At 44.1% G+C, this 18501-nt stretch overlaps 1 protein-coding gene across 1 annotated transcript in view; it reads left to right on the plus strand.

The window, feature by feature from the left end:
• DOCK1 (dedicator of cytokinesis 1) overlaps positions 1-18501 on the plus strand; it is a 468169-nt gene that overhangs the window by 393588 nt on the left and 56080 nt on the right. Inside the window, exons 33-38 of the mRNA XM_034663641.1 lie at positions 5421-5632; positions 7122-7207; positions 7394-7550; positions 14193-14233; positions 15445-15535; positions 18366-18485. Coding sequence (XP_034519532.1) covers positions 5421-5632; positions 7122-7207; positions 7394-7550; positions 14193-14233; positions 15445-15535; positions 18366-18485 — 707 coding nt within the window. The remainder of the gene's footprint in view (positions 1-5420; positions 5633-7121; positions 7208-7393; positions 7551-14192; positions 14234-15444; positions 15536-18365; positions 18486-18501) is intronic.

Raw genomic sequence — 18501 nt, forward strand, 5'->3', positions numbered from 1 at the left:
TCTGCTCTATTAATCTGTTCTTGTGAATTGGGAAAAAGATCCATTTCCTTTTCTCTTGCGATACCTCAATTTATTTTTTCTCTTGGTCTGTCTCAGCCTCCCAGGTGGAATGTCACACAGAGTATCATCCTTCCTAGACTTGCCCGGCTCCTCGTTGTTTGGTTTGATGGGTGCAGGTTACAATGGCCTTGTCTTTGTTTGCTCTTCTGGCCTCCCTGGTGGCCTTCCTCTGTCTCATCTCCAGCATCCAGCTGCTTCTCTCGGGCCCTCACCCAGGGCTCTTCTGGACCACGGCATCTATCTCTTGACTTGTTCTATCTTCTCTCTTTCCTATTCTCAGGTCAACTCTCGTCTCCTGCAGGCTGCTCTTCCTGAAGCACGAGGCATGCCCTCTGTCCTCGGTGGGGGTGCTGGGCTGTTGCAGCGAGGGGCATGTGCAAGAACAGCAGCCACAGGCATCCCTGCCTCCATCCCTGGGAGCCTCCAGGTTGGGGCTGGCTGGCTGCTGTTTAACTAATCCGCCACCAATCCAATTACCTAACCTTATTAGTCACATCAACAAGGGCTTAAATTGGCTTCACTTTTATAGCAGATGTGCAAACCTAACGAAGTGAGGGGAAGACAGGGTTTTTCGTTTTTACCAAACAGTCATGTTTTGAACCTATGTTGTAGCTTATTTTTTAAAAGTGTGCTGTGTCTTTCTGAGTGGGGCTGTGAATGTGCTGTCATTTGTGAAACACGCGTTCTGTCTGGGCAGTAGTGTGCTCTTACAGCTGGAGTGGACAGTGAACCTGCCGGATGCAGGAGAAGAACCTGCCATTTTACTCAAGATTAAACTGCACCAAACCATTATTGGAATTCCCAAAGCCTGTATTATAGGTCGGCTTTTCTCCGGTTCCCCGGAGTTGCAGCCCCCGTGTTCTTCAGCTGTAGTGGAGGGACTTGCGTTAGAATGTTCTCACACATACATTTCCCCAAAAGTCTCCTTCTTTCCTCTACTTCTGCAAGAAAGCATGAATCTTCATCCAAAAGAGGTGTGTCCTTGTCCTCATCCTTGGTGTTACTGGCCTTCCCCCTCCTAGGTCCAGGCACTGAATGGGTTGGCCTGGTTGTGGGATGGGGAGGCATGGAATTAACCTTTCACGTGCTATGTCCTCCTGCTGGCCTGGGACACGCTTTGCAGCACCTCAGGCAGTGCCTGATGTCAGCTTGGTACCGTTGTGCTGGACAGATCCTCACAGGTGATGAGGAAGCTTTGTGATGGCCAGCTCCAGCAATTCCTGGTTCTTCCAGCCCTTTCTAAGACTCTTGTGTGATGTGGATGCCACATCTCTTCTCCTCAGTTGTCTCCTACTGCCTCCCTCCTGTCCATGAGTCCTGGAGGACGGATTCTTGATCTCTCTCCTTGCCACTTGCCCACTCCTCAAGTCATCCCAACAGTGTGTTCACTGTCCCCCGTGCCCACCCACCCCCACCCTCACCCCAGTCCTGGGGTAACACGTTTATGCTTGAACTGGGGACTTCGGGAGATCTTGACTTTTTTCAAAGCAGAGCTCCTACACGTGAAGACTTCAGGATCTGCTCGGCTAGCGTGCAGAGGCTTGGAGGCCTGGGCATCTTGGTGCCCCTTACATCATCCCCGTGCACCGGCTCAGCCACATTACCCCAAAACAGGCCTTCCGGGGCCTGAAACTAATGTCTCCTCGGTGTCGCTGACACCCCCACCCCCAAATCAATAACGCTCCGAGTCTCAGCCTCACTGGATTTTGCTTCATAAAAAAAAGCATACTGTTAAATTCCCTTCTGGCACCTTTTTAAAGAATTCCATTCGTTATGTCTTTGGGAAAAACAGAACTAACAGCTGAGAATTGCGGCAAATGACCATACAGGCTGTATACCATTAATAAAAATGGAATAGAAAAGTCTCCACAGCAAAATAATATTTTCAATCATGGAGCAATTTTCTGTCATCTTTGTGAGGGTCGGTGAAATGCTCCACAACATCTGGAAAGTCCCACTTAGTCGTAACACTACTAGCACATGAGTAATCTTGGCATCTTCGATGTTTGAGGTCCTGTTTGAAGAATCTCTTTCTACAGCCTGTACTGGTAACCCTAAGCTAATAATTGAATAGCCCAAGTGGATGTTGGCAGCTTCTGCCACTTGGTGGGAGGGTGTCCTGTGGGTGTGAGTTTGGTGGCGATTTTATCCCATTTATTCTTTAATTCTTTGGGATTTTGTTTGTTGGTTTATTTTTGCTTTCGATTTCAAAATACTACTTGATTTTATTGTTTTGGACGCTGAAGGGGAACATACAGCACAAGAACTAGGCTTTTATTTCATTGAGTCCCAGACCCAAGAGTCTGAGAATCATGGAAATGAATGCCCTTGAGTCTGAGAGTTCTGATTACATTGAATTCTGTTCTTGCAAGCCCTCCAGCAAAGAGACGCCCACACTCCTGTATCTTTTTTTTTAAAGATTTTATTTATTTATTCGACAGAGACAGAGAGACAGCCAGCGAGAGAGGGAACACAAGCAGGGGGAGTGGGAGAGGAAGAAGCAGGCTCATAGGGGAGGAGACTGATGTGGGGCTCGATCCCATAACGCCGGGATCACGCCCTGAGCTGAAGGCAAATGCTTAACCGCTGTGCCACCCAGGCGCCCCACTCCTGTATCTTTTTTAGCCAGATTAAACAGGACTCACTCTGAGTCCAGGGTCATTGAATACGGCCCAAAGCCACTTCTCGGTGTGTGTGGTGTGGACATAGGCAGCGGCCGTACCTGTCTGGTGTGTTGCCAGACAGCCAGGCAGTGGACAGTTCCCCAGCCTTGGGGCTCTTGGGCTCTAGACAGAAGCTTCAAGGTCAGCGAATAGCCTTCTTTTTGGACTTGGAAGGATGTGGGGATTTTAGAATGTGAGATATGTAGTGCCGGAGATTAACTGTGTAATTAAGTTTACAGAGCAGTTAAGCAAGAGGAATGCAATATACATAAAAATATTCGTGTGTCTGAGCAGAGGGATTAAAGGCCGTGACATGCTGGGGGTACTCGGTGACTTCTAGGATGTCACCATGTGAGCACAGAGCCCAGAGGATGTGGGAGTGCCAGGTCGCTCCCTGCCCAGCCGTGCTGGCTTCTTTGTCCCTCAGCCCTGTTTTCCCTGCAGGTACAGTTCAGTGTTGTTCTCCCTCCCGCCCCTCCTGTCCACACTAATGAGAAGGGACATGGTTCTGCAATCCTAATGGATTGGCCCAGTTCCTTCTGGAAGATCAGAAATTGAGAATCTGATTCCTCGGAGCTCTCTGATACCAGGGAGTGCTCTCAAATCATGCTCCTACCTCCAGCACCAGTGAGCACATTTTCTTGAACAGCAGGAGAAAGCAGAGCACTGTTGGACAAAGAGCACATTCACTGAGGCTTGTTTGTAGAAAAGTCAAACAAGCGCTTTTGTGAAGACTGTGTGCCTAGATTTCAGATTTCACCCCGTTCTTGATAACCTCCAAGCACTTTATCGGTGTGGTGAATTATTTATGCAGACCCTTCCATCTGGGTCCAGCTCCCTTACTTGCTCTGACATAAGCTCCCATCTCTTTTATAAATGTGTTCCTGGATGCCTGGAAAATGCAGGACTGGTTCTTGACATTTATAAATGCATTATGGTGGGAATGGTCAGTGTAACTCCCAACAAAATTGATGCATTCTAAACCGAATAGAATTGGCTTTTGGATTATCCACTACTGAGATCCTTCACTCCATGATCCCTTAAATTGGAGCCAATAACCCGTGGTTAACTGTGGCGTCAAGTGGCAAAAGCAGTCATTCCTTTCAAAGTTAATTGAATTAACAACGCTGTCAGTACCCCTGTGAGTGCAGCCCCCCCACCCCCCGCCGCTCCACATGTTTGGCTTTACAGCAACCTTCCGAAAAAAGCCCTAAATTTATACGTGGGCTCTGTTTCATATTCTTGGAGGACCGCTCGTATTGGATGCTTAGAGATGCTCTTCAATATTTTAAGTTGGACACCCTGTGGACATTTTTGTAGTGATACTGGGGATTCCGAAAAGAGAAGAAGTAAGACGATTTTGCTTATCACATGAGTGAGCCTCTGCCACCTTTTCAGCAGCACAGTAAACCCTTGCTAATTTTAACCTAACCATAGAGAACCCTGCTGCACATTAGCAGACAGCGTGCATTTATGAGTCAGATCATCAGCATACTTTTTTATAAAACCAGCTCTGCTCTACCAGCAAATGGACTTTCTCCAGTGTATTTGGACAGGATCGTTTAGTGCTGATGATAATGATAACGGTTCGCAGCACACTAACAAATTGATCTGAGTATATTCTGTAAAAAATAATGCAGACCCTGGAATGAGAGGCTGGCTGCATATCGGGGGTATTGAATCCTTGCTGATAAGCAGAATAGGGTTGCCAGGTGTTTGTGCAAATTACTTGGTGTAGAGGTTAGTAAAATTAGAATCAGCTGTGTTCTTCTGATTTACTTATCATTCATCCGCTCATTTTAGGAAACATTAAATTCATCAGTCAAAATTTGATAAGCAGCATACTTAAGGAGCTGGAGTCCCCTTATTGCCCTTGTTGGTGACAGCTAAGTTTACGTGGAAGCGGAGTCAACATCGCGTTTCCATAAAGTAGACTCCCAAGTTCAAATACGCCTGATTAACGAGTGATCAACAGTTGAAATGCCTGCGTGTGTGCCTGCATTAGGATCAAGCATGTTTTCCTGCATTCCCTGTGCCTTCCTCGTATGCTCATTGTGTGGCGTGCAATCGTGTGTTTTAACTGCGTCTTATTTTGTACATCTATTATTTGTTCTGAAGAATCAGCACTCACCAGACTCTTTCCCTGTGGTGCTCCTATCGTGGTTCCTCCTGGGAAGTGGGACTGGCTTGAAGCATCAGCGTTTGGGCTGAGGGCAGCTGATCTGCCTCGTATTTGATTCCCAAAAGGCCCATCTTTTGCAGAATTCTTCACTGTGAAGAACAAAGTGCTAGTGGGTTTGTATCAAAAGGTTGTTATTTTACAGGAGAGTCATTATCATGAGGCTTCAGGTAAAAACAATAAAACAAGTTCTGTTTTCTTCTTCGCTGGAGCTGCCTTTTTTTCCTATGTTCCTAAAATCCCTGAACTTTTCAGGCCAAACAGAGTCAAACAGAGGGTGTTTATTTGGGGAGGAGACAGCGGGGAAAGATCAAGGAGGGAACCACAGGATGCGCTGAGGTCTGGCTTCCGTGATGTGGCCGAGTCCTTGATGTCAAGCAGGAATCAATGCGCCTCTCCAGTCCTGTTTAAGCCTTCACTTCATCTGTACTGTGATAAAATTGTGGCTTCGGGCAGCAAGTCCTGATCAAGGTCAGGCAGCTCTGTGCCTGTCTGAGGCTCCTCCCTGGGTCTCCCAGACCCCCTGCCTTCTGCCTCACGAGGCCACAGTCAGCTGCCCCCCCATGGCAGCAGCAGCACCCTGAGTGCCCAGTGTGGACCAGATGCCTGCAGCCCCTGTTGCCAGCCCTCAGATGAGTGTGTTCACCCCTTGGCTTGCATGGCCAAGAGCCCAGGCTGTGTCTCAGCAACCTGCTGGACCTATGAAGCCCTCCCCAGCTCCAGCGTAGCAGTAATTCCCCAGTGATTCATGTGCCCATAGCACATTCATGCCATTAGAACGTCGACACCAGGCACTGTTCTAGGAGAGACCCAGCGAGACAGAAGTTCTTTCTCTCACACAGCTTAAATAATTATAGGATCCTAGTACGAGTGGGAGACGGGGATCCTTCCACGGGAAAGCATTGCCTGAGCATGTGTTTGAAAGGGATCCTAGGGGCACCTAGCTGGCTCAGTCCGTTAAGTGTCTGCCTTCAGCTCAGGTCATGATCCCAGGGTCCTGGGATTAAGCCCCATGTTGTTCTCCCTGTTCAGGGGGTGGGAGGTCTGCTTCTCCATCTCCCTCAGCCCCTCCCCGCTGCTTGTGTACGCATTCTCTCTCTCTCTCAGATAAACACATAAAGTCCTTTAAAAAAAATAAAATAAAAGGATCCTAGAGACCCCTGCCTACACACAGGATGTTCTTGTTTTCTGAACCCTGAGTTTAGCTGTGTTTCCCTCAGTTCCTCCTATACCCGTCTCCTTCAGTTTGGTGTGGCTGTCTCCCGCTCCGTGGGAACTAACACTCACAGGCCTCCTTCTTCCCTGGCCCAAGTTGATGGGTAATTTCAGGGCCTCTGCAACATGGCGGTCGACTATAGAGAATCCCATACAGAGGTGGCCCTGAATTCTGCCAGGGATGGCGGACTGGGCAGCAAGGATGGGCACTTAGATCCATCATTCCCGAAGTAGTTATTTCCAGCCTGGTCAGCCACGAGGTTCATGACCGCTGTGACAAATCTGAAGATTTGTACCTTCCCAGAATTTAGAGTTTTCCCTAAAACTCCAAAAGACAGGGTTTGGGCCCAAGAGACAGTTCTAGGGATCCTTTCCCAGTGCTATGCTCTGGAAATCCGATCAGAAGCTTTGTGGTGTTCAAGGAGAAGGCCTGGAGATGGACCTTCTTGAGATGTCTGCTGGTCTTTTAGAGACATTGTCCCTCCTGTGTTGTATAATATTTTTTTCAACCAAAGTGAGATATTTCCCCATATCCATCAAGAGGAACGGCAGTGAAGTGGCCCCTTGGATGTTTTGCGATTACGGAGAACTCTTTGCTGGCAAGTGAAATGCCATCTGTTCTTTTCCAGGAACCACCGAGCTATTTTAGATGCGACTTGTTCGTGGAGATGAAGTTTGAGACGCTTTTTCATGTTGCTCCTTGATTATTTTTCCTACGGTTCTCTCGTCTTTCTTTCTCTGGTTCTTGCTCCTGCTATCAGAATATACATGTTTAGGCTCCATTAACCAGGGAAGGAAATGAAAGATTTCCCCTGTGACAGGAGATCATCAGACATCTCCAGGGGTCCAGGGATGGCAACTCTTAAATGAGATCAGGCTTCAAAGGCTTAGGGTAACTAACTATCTGGTGATGATCTCTCACCGATTTACGTACTATTGATGCTCAGTTTTAAAATGAAATATCCGCCATGCTGATTATTTACGCTTCCTGTGTTTAATTATAGTTTGAAAATGAGATCATCACCAAGCTGGATCATGAAGTGGAAGGAGGCAGAGGAGATGAACAGTACAAAGTGTTATTTGATAAAATGTAAGTGTTGATTAACAGTAGGATTTATGTCAGAATAGAGACAGAGAGACTGTAATTAGACTACAATGAACTTTGTAGCCCAGAAATAATTAAAATGTGTTAATAATGGGAAATATTTTAAATTGCACCTCAGTCAACTTTCTTTTTCTGAGCGTGATTAACAAGGTGTGCTTAATTATTTTTCAGCCTCTTGGAGCACTGCAGGAAGCACAAATACCTCGCCAAAACAGGAGAAACTTTCGTCAAACTTGTCGTGCGCCTGATGGAAAGACTTCTGGATTATAGAACCATCATGCATGATGAGAACAAAGAAAATCGCATGAGCTGTACTGTCAACGTGCTGGTGAGTGAAATGCAAGTTAATTAAATTTCCAATCTTCACAGTAAGCCAGAAACTAAACCAGAAGTTCAAAACCTCATGGCAGCTGGCCTCGGAGTTTTCCGAGGCGGAATGCAGCCTCCTTTGCTCATTTCCTTGTCTGTTGCAGAGAAGGGCAAATGAAGAAGTGTTTTGCGGCTCTCCTGTAAACAAGTCTGCAAAATCATCTCCCCTCCGGGGGTTTCCAGGTTGTTCCTGGGGCTGAGAATGATGAGCCATCCTGTTTTGTCGTCAGGGTAGCACCCTCGTTGATGGGAGGTCTCTGGTGCTCATCATTAGGACATTGCAAACATGTCCTGTAGTGGGTTGGATGGTGGCCCCCAAAAGATAGGTCTGGCTCCCAATCTTCAGACCCTGTGAATGTGACCTACTTGGACAAAAAGGCTCCTTGCAGATGTGATTTAGTTAAGGGTCTCGAGAGGCAGTCATCCTGAATTACTATCCAGGTGGGCCCTAAATCCAGTAACTAGTGTCCCTATAAGAGACAGGAAAGGAGCTGCACAGAGGACCACGTGAAGGTGCGGGCAGAGACTGGAGTGATGTGGCTCAAGCCAAGGGACTCTTGGAGCCACCAAAAGCAGGGAGAGGCAGGGTAGGATTCTCACCTGGGGCTTTTAGAGGGAATGTGGCCCTGCTGATGCCTCGATTTCAAACTGTGGCCTCGAGAGCTGTGAAAGAATATATATCATTTTAAGCCACAGGTTAAGGTTACGGTGATCTGTTACAGCAGCCACAAGGAGCTAGCTGATGGCCTCATGGAGAGCAGGGAGCTTGGGTAAACTTGGCCACTGCCATTGATAGGCCTCTTGCACACCTGCTGTCACTGTGACATGGCCAGGCCCTGCGGACACCCCCTTCCTGGTGTAGTTGTGGTGCAGTGAGCTCAGGGTGCTGCACTTTCAGGAAACTTGATGACAAGCTCAGGGGCAGGGAGTGGTTGGCCAGCCTCGTCACTGTCAGGAGCCACGTGACCCCCGCATCTGCCTTCAGAGCTCTCCGCCTGTCTCTGCGTCATCCTCCTCAGTCACTCCGAGAAGGAGCCAGAAAAGCAGACTCTTGGCCCTGAGATCGTTTGCCTCAATTGCCCCTGCCTGTCACAAGGCAGGAATGCAAGAAAACATTACTCCTGCTTCATGCTACCTGCTTCACTTCTCTGGAGTTTGTATGTCACCATCTGCTCATTAGATGGCACGGAGATGCTGTCTTCACTTCCATAACTGCCCCCCCCGCCCCCGCATTGGAATGGACTTGTAGGCACTTTGCACTCGTAGAAATGGACTTTTTTGCCAAGAAGAGTATGACCCATCATTCGTTCTTTAGAAAACCACCAGAGATGCAATAGGTTTAAAAACAAAAGGGGATATTTTCACCTTCCATCCGGTTTATTGTGCTTTGCGTGAGGACCTGGCAACCAAAAGCCCATGAGCCACCTCAGCCCCTGCTCTCTGTGGGTAGGCAACCTGGTTGACTAATGAGAAATACCTTCTATAGCAAGTTTTCTTTTCCCTAAACATCTGTATATGGAGGACTTCTGGTTTCTGGTTTAAAAGGAGCTTGGACTCTTCACCATAAGAAAAAATGCTGGAAAACCAAAAATCAACAACTCTTCTTAGATCCATCTTCTCAGATCTACAGGGAAAACTGCTGCCCCCCAAATTGGAGAGACAAGAGGATCCAGTGACTCACAGCCTACTGGAGCAGAAGCCCAGGAGCAGAAACTGCCACTGGGGCCAGTACTGGGTTCGATTCCTCTTACCTAGTGCATCATGTCCGCTGGCAACATAAAATTACAAGGCATACTAAAGGCAGAAAACACAGCGTGAAGAGATAGAGCAAGCATCAGAGGCAGGCTCAGCTACGGGGGAAGTTTTGGAATTTTCAGACTGGGAATTTAAAGTAACTGTGATTACTACATTAATAGCGCTAATGGAAAAAGTAGACATTATGCAAAAACAGACAAGCAATATAAGCTAAAAGATAGAAACTCTACGAAAGAATCAAAAAGAAATGCTACAAATCCAAAACACTATAACAGAATAAAGAATGTCTTTGGTCTCATTAATAGACTGGCCAGAACCAAAGAAAGAAGCAGTGAACTTGAAAGATCTAAATATGTTTGCATGTGTGCCATGAGGGTCTTGGGCAACTGTTAGTGTACTGGCTTCTGTCCCTGAGATCTGAGCTACTGCTAAATTTGATTTTATATTCACCTGTAGGCTAATTGTGTATAGCATAGCAGGGAGCTGTGCTCCAGATGAGGGCCCCCAGTCTTTTGCTCAGGAATGCCCTGGCTCTTGTTTCATTGTCTTCCTACATTCTAGCCTCTGTTCAGAGAAATTTGCTTTTGTGATGCCAAAATGATTAACATGAAATAGAAATCAATATTTTTCTATGGGAGAGAAACGGAAACCTTTTAAAAATCATTTCCTACTATGGGCATACTTTTCTAGTGCTCCCTCTGATTTTTAAGGGCTCTAAGAAGCTGACTTGTGTCCAGAGGGAGGAATTATTAACATGTTTATTCTCTTTCACACTTTGATGATTGAGAATACTGTTTTTTTAAGCAAGATCTCTCATGCTCACTAGGATGTGAAACCTAGTGGAGATGTGCTCTGAATGTGGCCTTTTATCATCAGAACCCAGGGTCAGAAAATCAGCTCTTGAAATGCCACCTGCAGTCATGGTTTCTGATGTTAACCTGTGTTCCTCTGACATACGGAGCCTCACTCGGTACCTGCCTGTTGTTACTGCTGTCGGCACTAGCCAGGCTCTAACCAAGAAACACACACAGGATTCCTGAGATTATCTGACATCTCTTTGGACCTGAACATCCCGAATCATTCCATGAAGAGTCAGGTGTTCCATTCTTAACCATGTCCTGGGGATCATAAGATGGTTCCCAACCTATCACAAGTCTTTCAGTTAAAAAGTAAAATAGATCTATGGATTAAAGGGAAACAAAAAATCCAGGTTTTTACAGACAGATGTTCTGTCTGTTAATATTCACTACCCCGCTCACATTTAGTCACATAAATAAAAACGTAAATATATTTTTATCTCCTGGTTCATTTTCACCTTTTCTCCTGGTAGTTTTCTTGTGAAACAAGAAGAGTTTCATAGAGTTGAATATGTGTATCCATCTCTGGATGAATATAGACAAATAAGCAGACATTAGTGATATATGAATGCACTCAGTTTATTGCTAACCTTGAAATCCTAAAGTTAAAAAATAGAATCAAGAACATAGGATTTATTGATGCCCTTTCAGCCCATTGCCGAATTTCCGTTAGAACCACTGCTGTTGTTGTTTTTTTTTTTTAATGGAATCACTGGAACATCATAAGTTGTGTGGATTCATTAATGTGTCACTGTTCCTTGCATTAAAAAAACTTTTTGTAAGTAATTGACGAGCAGTCACTCTGTGCAGTGACCTACCCATCCTTAAAGCACATCTGCATTACATTGGGTCATGGTTGCCCCTGTATAGAATGTGAATTTGTAATTAAGTAGAATTTCATTGTCCCCTCACAATCGTGCAGTGTTTCATCATTTTTTGGTAATTTTGTTGTGTGCCACCACTTTTTTCTACACAGTTGTCAAGATAGCCCTCTCTCAGACTTGATTGACTCCTCATTATTTTGTAGACATAAGTTACTTTTTTCATGGCCCCTTTACAAGGCTAATTAAGGTGGTTCTCACGAGCATTCTAAAAATCTCAGTACTTGTTGTCCTCATGAAGAAATACCGAACTGGAGTATAGGGCAAATATGTAAGTTCTGGAAGATTGGTGTGTAGTGGTGCATTAGCATTGGGGGGCTATTCCCAAAAGGGTTGCCGAGATCCGCAGAGCTTGAGCCAGGCACAGACCGTCAGCCCTGGTGCAGAAGGGACTTGAGAAGGGGGAATGATGGGGAGGAGGGGGGGTGCTGCCTGCAGAGCCCAGAAGTAGAGCGCCAGGGCAATGTGAACTTTTACGTAAGAAACCCACAGTTTTATATAGAAACTGGGGTTTGAGATGAGCGTCCTTCAGTTGTAGAGAGGTTTTGAAGTCCTAGGAAGGGAACAGTCTAAGCACAGGCAGGAAATAGAAGACATTTCCATATCCGTGAGAGAGGAATAAAGGTCGCATGATATCCCCATTGTGAAATTGTAAAGGAGAATGATCAAAAGCTTGGGGAAAGATTAAAAATACCAGCGCAAAATAGGATGGTATAAAATCATAGCTTGTAAATACTGGTGAGTTAGAGCTGGAAGTGAAGGGCTCATCCTCTCCCTTTGATGCGGATTCTCTTTGTTACGTCCCTCTGAGTTGTCGGCTGAAAATATCCTCGTTACTGAGCCATAGCATATGAACCAGAGGACATTAAAATCTCAGATGCAGCAAAATATGAAAATCTTGGAGCAGTTTTCTAAAGGTGCCCCCTCGTACTTTCTCTATTTATTTATCCCTCCTTTTCAGAGAGATCAGTTTCAGAAGCAGTGTCTTCATTTCCTCATGAAATTAAACAACTTATTCCATCTTATGGGATAATTGGAGTCCTTTATAATGGTAATATCCACTATGATCTCAGGCCCTAATCCTAGAGTCCTCACATCTCATTCGGGTGCTAAATTTCACACTGAAAGTCTGAGCCGGCACCTGCCGCACCTGTGGCCTGGGTAGGTGAGTGTTCTGCACCTTTTTGGGCCCCGTTTATGATAAAGATTTTACAGTATTTATGGAGATGTTTACATTAAGAACTATAATTTTATTCTTTTTTTAAAAAAGATTTTATTTATTTATTTGAGCGAGAGAGAGAGAGAGCACAAGCGGCGGGGGGCGGGGGGGTAAAGAGAGAGGGAGAAGCACACTCCCTGCCGAGCAGGGAGCCCAGCATGGGGCTTGATCCCAGGACCCTGAGATCATGAGCCGAAGGCAGGTGCTTAACTGACTGAGCCACCCAGGTGCCCCAAGAAACATAATTTTGAAAGAAATTTTCATACTCACCCAGAAGATATTTTACAATATAAAGAAATAGCCCATTGCTCATGACCTGCTAATTAATCTTTCTTCACCAGTAAGCACTGAAGTACAGAAGGCTCTTTCACGTGGCAGCCAGTTTCTTTACTGTGGTTCGCAAGGTCGGTCTGTCTGGAACAGCACTGTCCAATAGAAATGGCTGTGGTGATGGAAATGTTCTCTATTTGCACAGTTCGGTACATTAACACTAGCCCCACGTGGCGACTGAGCCATCAGGGTATGGCAAGCGTAACAGAGGGAGCATGGAAGCACATTAAAATGAAAACACGACGGTCCAGAACCTTTGGGATGCAACAAAGGTGGCCCTTAGAGGGAAGTAGATAGCAATACAGGCCTTCCTCAGAAAGCAAGAAAAGTCTCAAGTATACAACCTAACCTTACACCAAAGGAGCTGGAAAGAGAACAGCAAATAGAGCCTAAATCCAGCAGAAGAAGGGAAATAATAAAGATGAGAGCAGAAATCAATGGTATAGAAAAAAAAAAAAAAACACAGTAGAACTGATAAGCAAAACTGGGAATTGGTTCTTTGAAAGAATTAACAAGATTGATAAACCCCTAGCCAGACTTACCAAAAAGAAAAGAGAAAGGACCCAAATAAATAAAATCATGAATGAAAGAGGGGAGATCACAGCCAATACTGCAGAAATACAAACAATTATAAGAGAATACAGCAATCCCACGCCAACAAATTAGGCAATCTGGAAGAAATGGATAAATTCCTAGAAATATATAAACTACCAAGACTGAAACAGGAAGAAATAGAAAATCTAACCAGACCCATAACCGGAAAAGAAATTGAAGCAGTGATCAAAAGTCTCTCAACAAACAAGAGTCCAGGGCCAGAGGGCTTCCCTGGGGAAGCGAATATTTAACTTTATTTAATTTTTTTAAAGATTTATTTATTTAATAAATAAAGAGGGAGAGAGAATCAAAGAATTTCAGGCAGACTCCCTGCCGAAAGCGGAGCCCATCGCGTGGCTTGATCCCACAACCCTGAGATCACAGCCCGAGCCCAAGTCAAGAGGCAGACACTTAACTGACTGAGCCACCCAGCAGCCTAACTCTATTTAATTTTAATTACATTTACTTTACATTTGCATACATGTGCTGTGGCTGCTGTATTGCCCACCTCAGGTCTAAAATACCACATTGGCTTCTTGTGGCTCTAGCCAGGGCTGGGCCCAGCATGGTTTAAATCATGTTGCTGATGCTTCTTTGGGATTTTTCATGGTTGTTTTTTTTTGGTTTTTTTTTTTGTTTTTTTTGTCTTCTAATGACTTTACAATGGTAAGAAAGGCATCATATCTTTGGGGTAATACCTTTATTTAGCTAAAGACTGGTGACTTTCAAATGAGAAAAGTAGGTTTTAGCGTAGGAAATGGAATCATTAGCATCGCCCCCCCCAAAAATGTGAAGACCAGTGTGAGATGGCTTTGCGCTTTATGGAAATTTATGGTTCTAAACCAAAGAGCTGGGTCCCTTTGGCTGTGCTTGACACCAGTGGAAGAACTGTAAATGGTCAGTGCTCATGGGATACCTTTTGTAGAACAAGTTTCTTAAAACGGTGTTGTGGTTTGATTTTTCAGAATTTCTACAAGGAAATTGAAAGAGAAGAAATGTATATAAGGTATGTAGGCATCTGCTTGTCCGTACCCTCTGCACGTTTATGATAATTGCTGTTTGCCAAGTCCATGCTAAGAACTGTTTTATGGCCATAGGGGTTTATCTTGTAGGAATCGTGACTCCTAGAGGTTGAGTTTAGTGTATTCTGACTCCTTGTGCAGAAGCCAACGCAGACATTTCGGGGATCATATTTAGCCAGCTTAGAGTAAAGCCATAAATATTTTTTCACAGGGTTTTTGTATCTCTTGACTGACTTGTGGCCCTTTTGAAAAGAGACAACAGCACAAGTCTCGTGTTTTACAGTAAACCATATGATCAAATGAGGAAAAAGTTTTAATTTTATCAGAAATAGACAATAGTATAATTTTTCAGTCTATTCTTCCTGCAACTGACACTGTATCCTGATGTTTTATATTGTCTACTGGATTTTTCTCCTTCGCTTGCCTTTATCTCTAGAGGGGTGGGCTGTGATTGATCCCCTCTCTTGGTTGCTTCTAGGGGCCAGTGTCAATATTTAACAAGATTATAACTTAGCAGAATAGAATAATGGTATGTCCATGTGGCTTAGTGTTTAATGATGTGTTTATTACATCAAGCATGGTTTTCTAACTTGATTTCTAAGAATTTTTTTAGTTTCTCCTTTATAAAAATATACCATATAAACTTAGTAAACTTTTGCAAAGGTAACCAGATTCTTTTATCCAAAATGTAGTCTACTTTATATTAAAAAGCAACCTTTATATCTTTATGGCACAGAAATCCTTTTGATTGCATTTACCGTGATTATGGAGCTCTTTATTTTTATGGATTTGTATTTTTATGGATTTTTGGGGATGTGTGCATTTGGATTCGATAGAAATGTAAGAAATCACAATCAAATTTCGTGATCACATTTCAAATGTAGGAAGAAATCTCTGGAAAAGATGAAAAGGAATGAGAGACCCTTGAAGTACAATTCTGCATTCTTGGGCTGTCTTTGTTTTCGTCCTGAAAAGGGAGGACTTAATTTTTTTTTACATAATATTACTGTATATTACTCTCGTTGGTTTTCTTTAGTGCTTTCTGTACCAAAAGTACTCAAGACATTGGGAATTGTGAACATTGTGAAGAGAAAGTGTAGATACAATTTACTGTTGAAGGTAGATTTTAGCTCTTACAATCCTCAACACAATTGATTTTGTGACATCTTAATGTCGCTGTGTTTCGTCGTCTCAGGTACCTGTACAAGCTGTGCGACCTGCACAGAGAGTGTGACAACTACACGGAGGCAGCCTATACCTTGCTTCTCCACGCGAAGCTTCTGAAGGTAATAGAAATTACGACATACCTTCATGATTCTGTTGTTATAAATTCTAAGATTTAAAATTTTATTTTTTCAAAAAATAAATAAAATTTTATTTTTTCATGATAAATTTTAATAAACCTATAATTTAAGATCTTGTGGATTTTGACTAAATGCAGTGACAGAAACAAAGACATTTAGAAGGTACTTTGATGATAGATGTGGCCCTACTGAATGCAGATTTAACAAGATGTCCTAGCAGATCACTATTAATCATCATAAACACCCATTGTTGGGCTATTGTCTAGCAATGAGTTAGAGATTCCACAGGTCCTTATTCATGCCAGCAAGACTCAGTAGTAGAGGAAAATGTCATCAATAAGAAGGGATCTCTGAGGTAGACAGCGAAGAGATAGGATGAGACATGTCCCTGATTATCTTAGTGAAGAGTTCACATTGAGATCTTGTATTAGTCCATCAGTTCAGGTGAGATCTCCCTCCTGATTCTCCTGGAGTGTTGCTCCTGAGCACAGGTCTGGCATGACAGCTGTCAGCTCCAATGATTCTTTTGTTATGCATGTATCTTTTGACATTGGCTTGTTTGTTTGCAGTAATACATTAATGTTCTTCCCTCATATCCAATTCTAGCCCAGTTAGTCATACAGAGTAGACCCTCAATAAATAATTGGGTGGATGGATGGTTGGATGGTTCATTGGATGGTATGGATTGAAGAATGGAAGTGTGGGTGGGTGTGTGGATGGATGGATGGGTGGCTAGATGGATGGATGGTTGGATGGTTGGATGAATGGATGGATGGAAGTGTGGGTAGCTAGATGGGCAGATGTGTGGATGATAAAAGGAAGGATGGGAGTGTGGGTAGGTAGGTGGATAGATGGGTGGATGGATGGATGGATGGATGGATAGATGGATGAGTGGATGTATAAATAGATTTATCCAAATGTGTAAGTAGGTAGCTGGGTGGGCAGATGGGTGGATGAGTGGATAGATGAAGGAAATGCTATACAACCTTTAGTTTTACGTTTTAAAACTTTAGCTAATCATTAGATCATCTTTCCCATTACATCCTGATTTAAAAAAATTGAAAAATTATAAACTGGATAAATAAGAACAGTTAGGAGAGTTAGAATTTAGTTGAGTGACCCAACATAAAGACCACTCATTCAAGGAATCCTGTTTTCAAACTCAGGGCAGCCCCTCGGGCACCAAAAACCAGAAAAGATTACATTAAAATGGGCATTAAGCAAGGTCTGTGGGTGATGAGAAGCATTAAGGAGGACACTGTGTTAGGATTGAAACTCCAGCAAGAATCTTCCAGCCTTTGGCCCAACCCCAAAATCTCCAGCATCCCTCGATGCTACAAATCTACACAGGCTGCTATAGAGACACTGGAGTGTGGACATTTACCTTTGCCTAAAACAGAAGCGTCCATTACAAAGAGAACAGGGAGAGGCTCCATCTGGGGTCCTCATCAGTAGTCGTCAATAGATCTCCTTGGGCTTCACATCACGTAAAGCTCTCCCAAGGAATGTGATTTAGAGCGATGGAGATTTCCATAGGCAGACCTGACACCAGCCGTGTCACTAGGAATTCTAACAGTCTTCCGTTGTTAGAAACCCAAATTTTGGTAATAAGGCATTTTCACAAATATGAAGGTATTTATTTTCACCAGGGAAATTGAAATGGGGTTGATAAAGCGCTCACTCCCCCTCACTCTCTCCTAGTACATAAATGTTCATTGAGCACAGGTGGGTTCATCACAGACCACACGAGGGCGTTTCACATCCCACATCGTAGGCCCGGATGCATTTTCTTTTCCACTGGGACTCTGGATTTTCCCGTTAAGTGGCAAATGCTCTGTAATTTCTCTCCATATCTTTTACACGACGACGTTTCACAATTTTCCCTAAATACATTTTGATATTGCATTCAGTGTGAGCTCATGCTGGTTAATCAACTCACGAAAGGCATTATTTGTATCGTTACGAAGATTGTTCTTCAAGGCGACAAATGTATTCTTGCTCATTAAAAATTCTCAAATATAGTCGTTTTTGGTTATTTTGTCAAAAACAAGAGCGATGAAACTGTTAGCCTTGAGTCCTAGTCATCAAGTGAAATCATGTGAGTGTTTAAGTTGCAGAGGGATTGTTACTTCCCTAGTCAATATTTCTTAAGCGATTTTACACTGCAAGGAAGTTATTCGAGATCGGAACTTTCTTATTTTATTGTAGTTACATGCCAGATCATCTAAAATTTTACATTTATCCCGCACGAAGGTTGAAATCTAGCTATGCCATGAGAACTCCCTAATTAATGGATTTTGTAATAATTAATAATAATTAATGATTTTGTAACAACTGGTTGTAGTCAGGATACGCCAAGTCTTATTTTAAGGCAAAGCTTAAAGGTATGACTGGTACGTGAGATCCGTGTATCTTCTTTGCTGTTGATTAAAATGTTGAGCATCTCAGGACGGAGGCCGGCGCCCCGGGATGCTCACTTGAGACAGCCCCAAATCGCCTGGCTCGTAATTCACCTCAGGAGTTACAAGATGTTATCAACAAGCTGACGGTTCTGTGCTTTCCAGAACCTGATGGGTTTCTCTTCTGTATGAGTCTAGGCCCAGATTTGCCTCCCTTCCTAATTCGTGGGGCCTCTGCACAGAGGTTCTGCCCTCGTTTCCAGGCCCCGCAGCCCTGAGTGTCCCTGGAATCATGGTCTGCATGTGTGCAGGGCATGTGGGGCTCACTGTGGTGCATTCTGACCGAGGGTGGGCCAGGGGTGGCACTGGACACATTCTCACCTGACATGTGTCACGCTTTGCTTTTGCCTCAGTGGTCGGAGGATGTGTGTGCGGCCCACCTGACCCAGCGGGACGGGTACCAGGCAACAACGCAGGGTCAGCTGAAGGAGCAGCTCTACCAGGAAATCATCCATTACTTCGACAAAGGCAAGGTAAACAAAAAAAAAA

This window comes from Ailuropoda melanoleuca, chromosome 6 (assembly GCF_002007445.2).
Source record: "Ailuropoda melanoleuca isolate Jingjing chromosome 6, ASM200744v2, whole genome shotgun sequence".
NCBI classification, from domain to species: domain Eukaryota; kingdom Metazoa; phylum Chordata; class Mammalia; order Carnivora; family Ursidae; genus Ailuropoda; species Ailuropoda melanoleuca.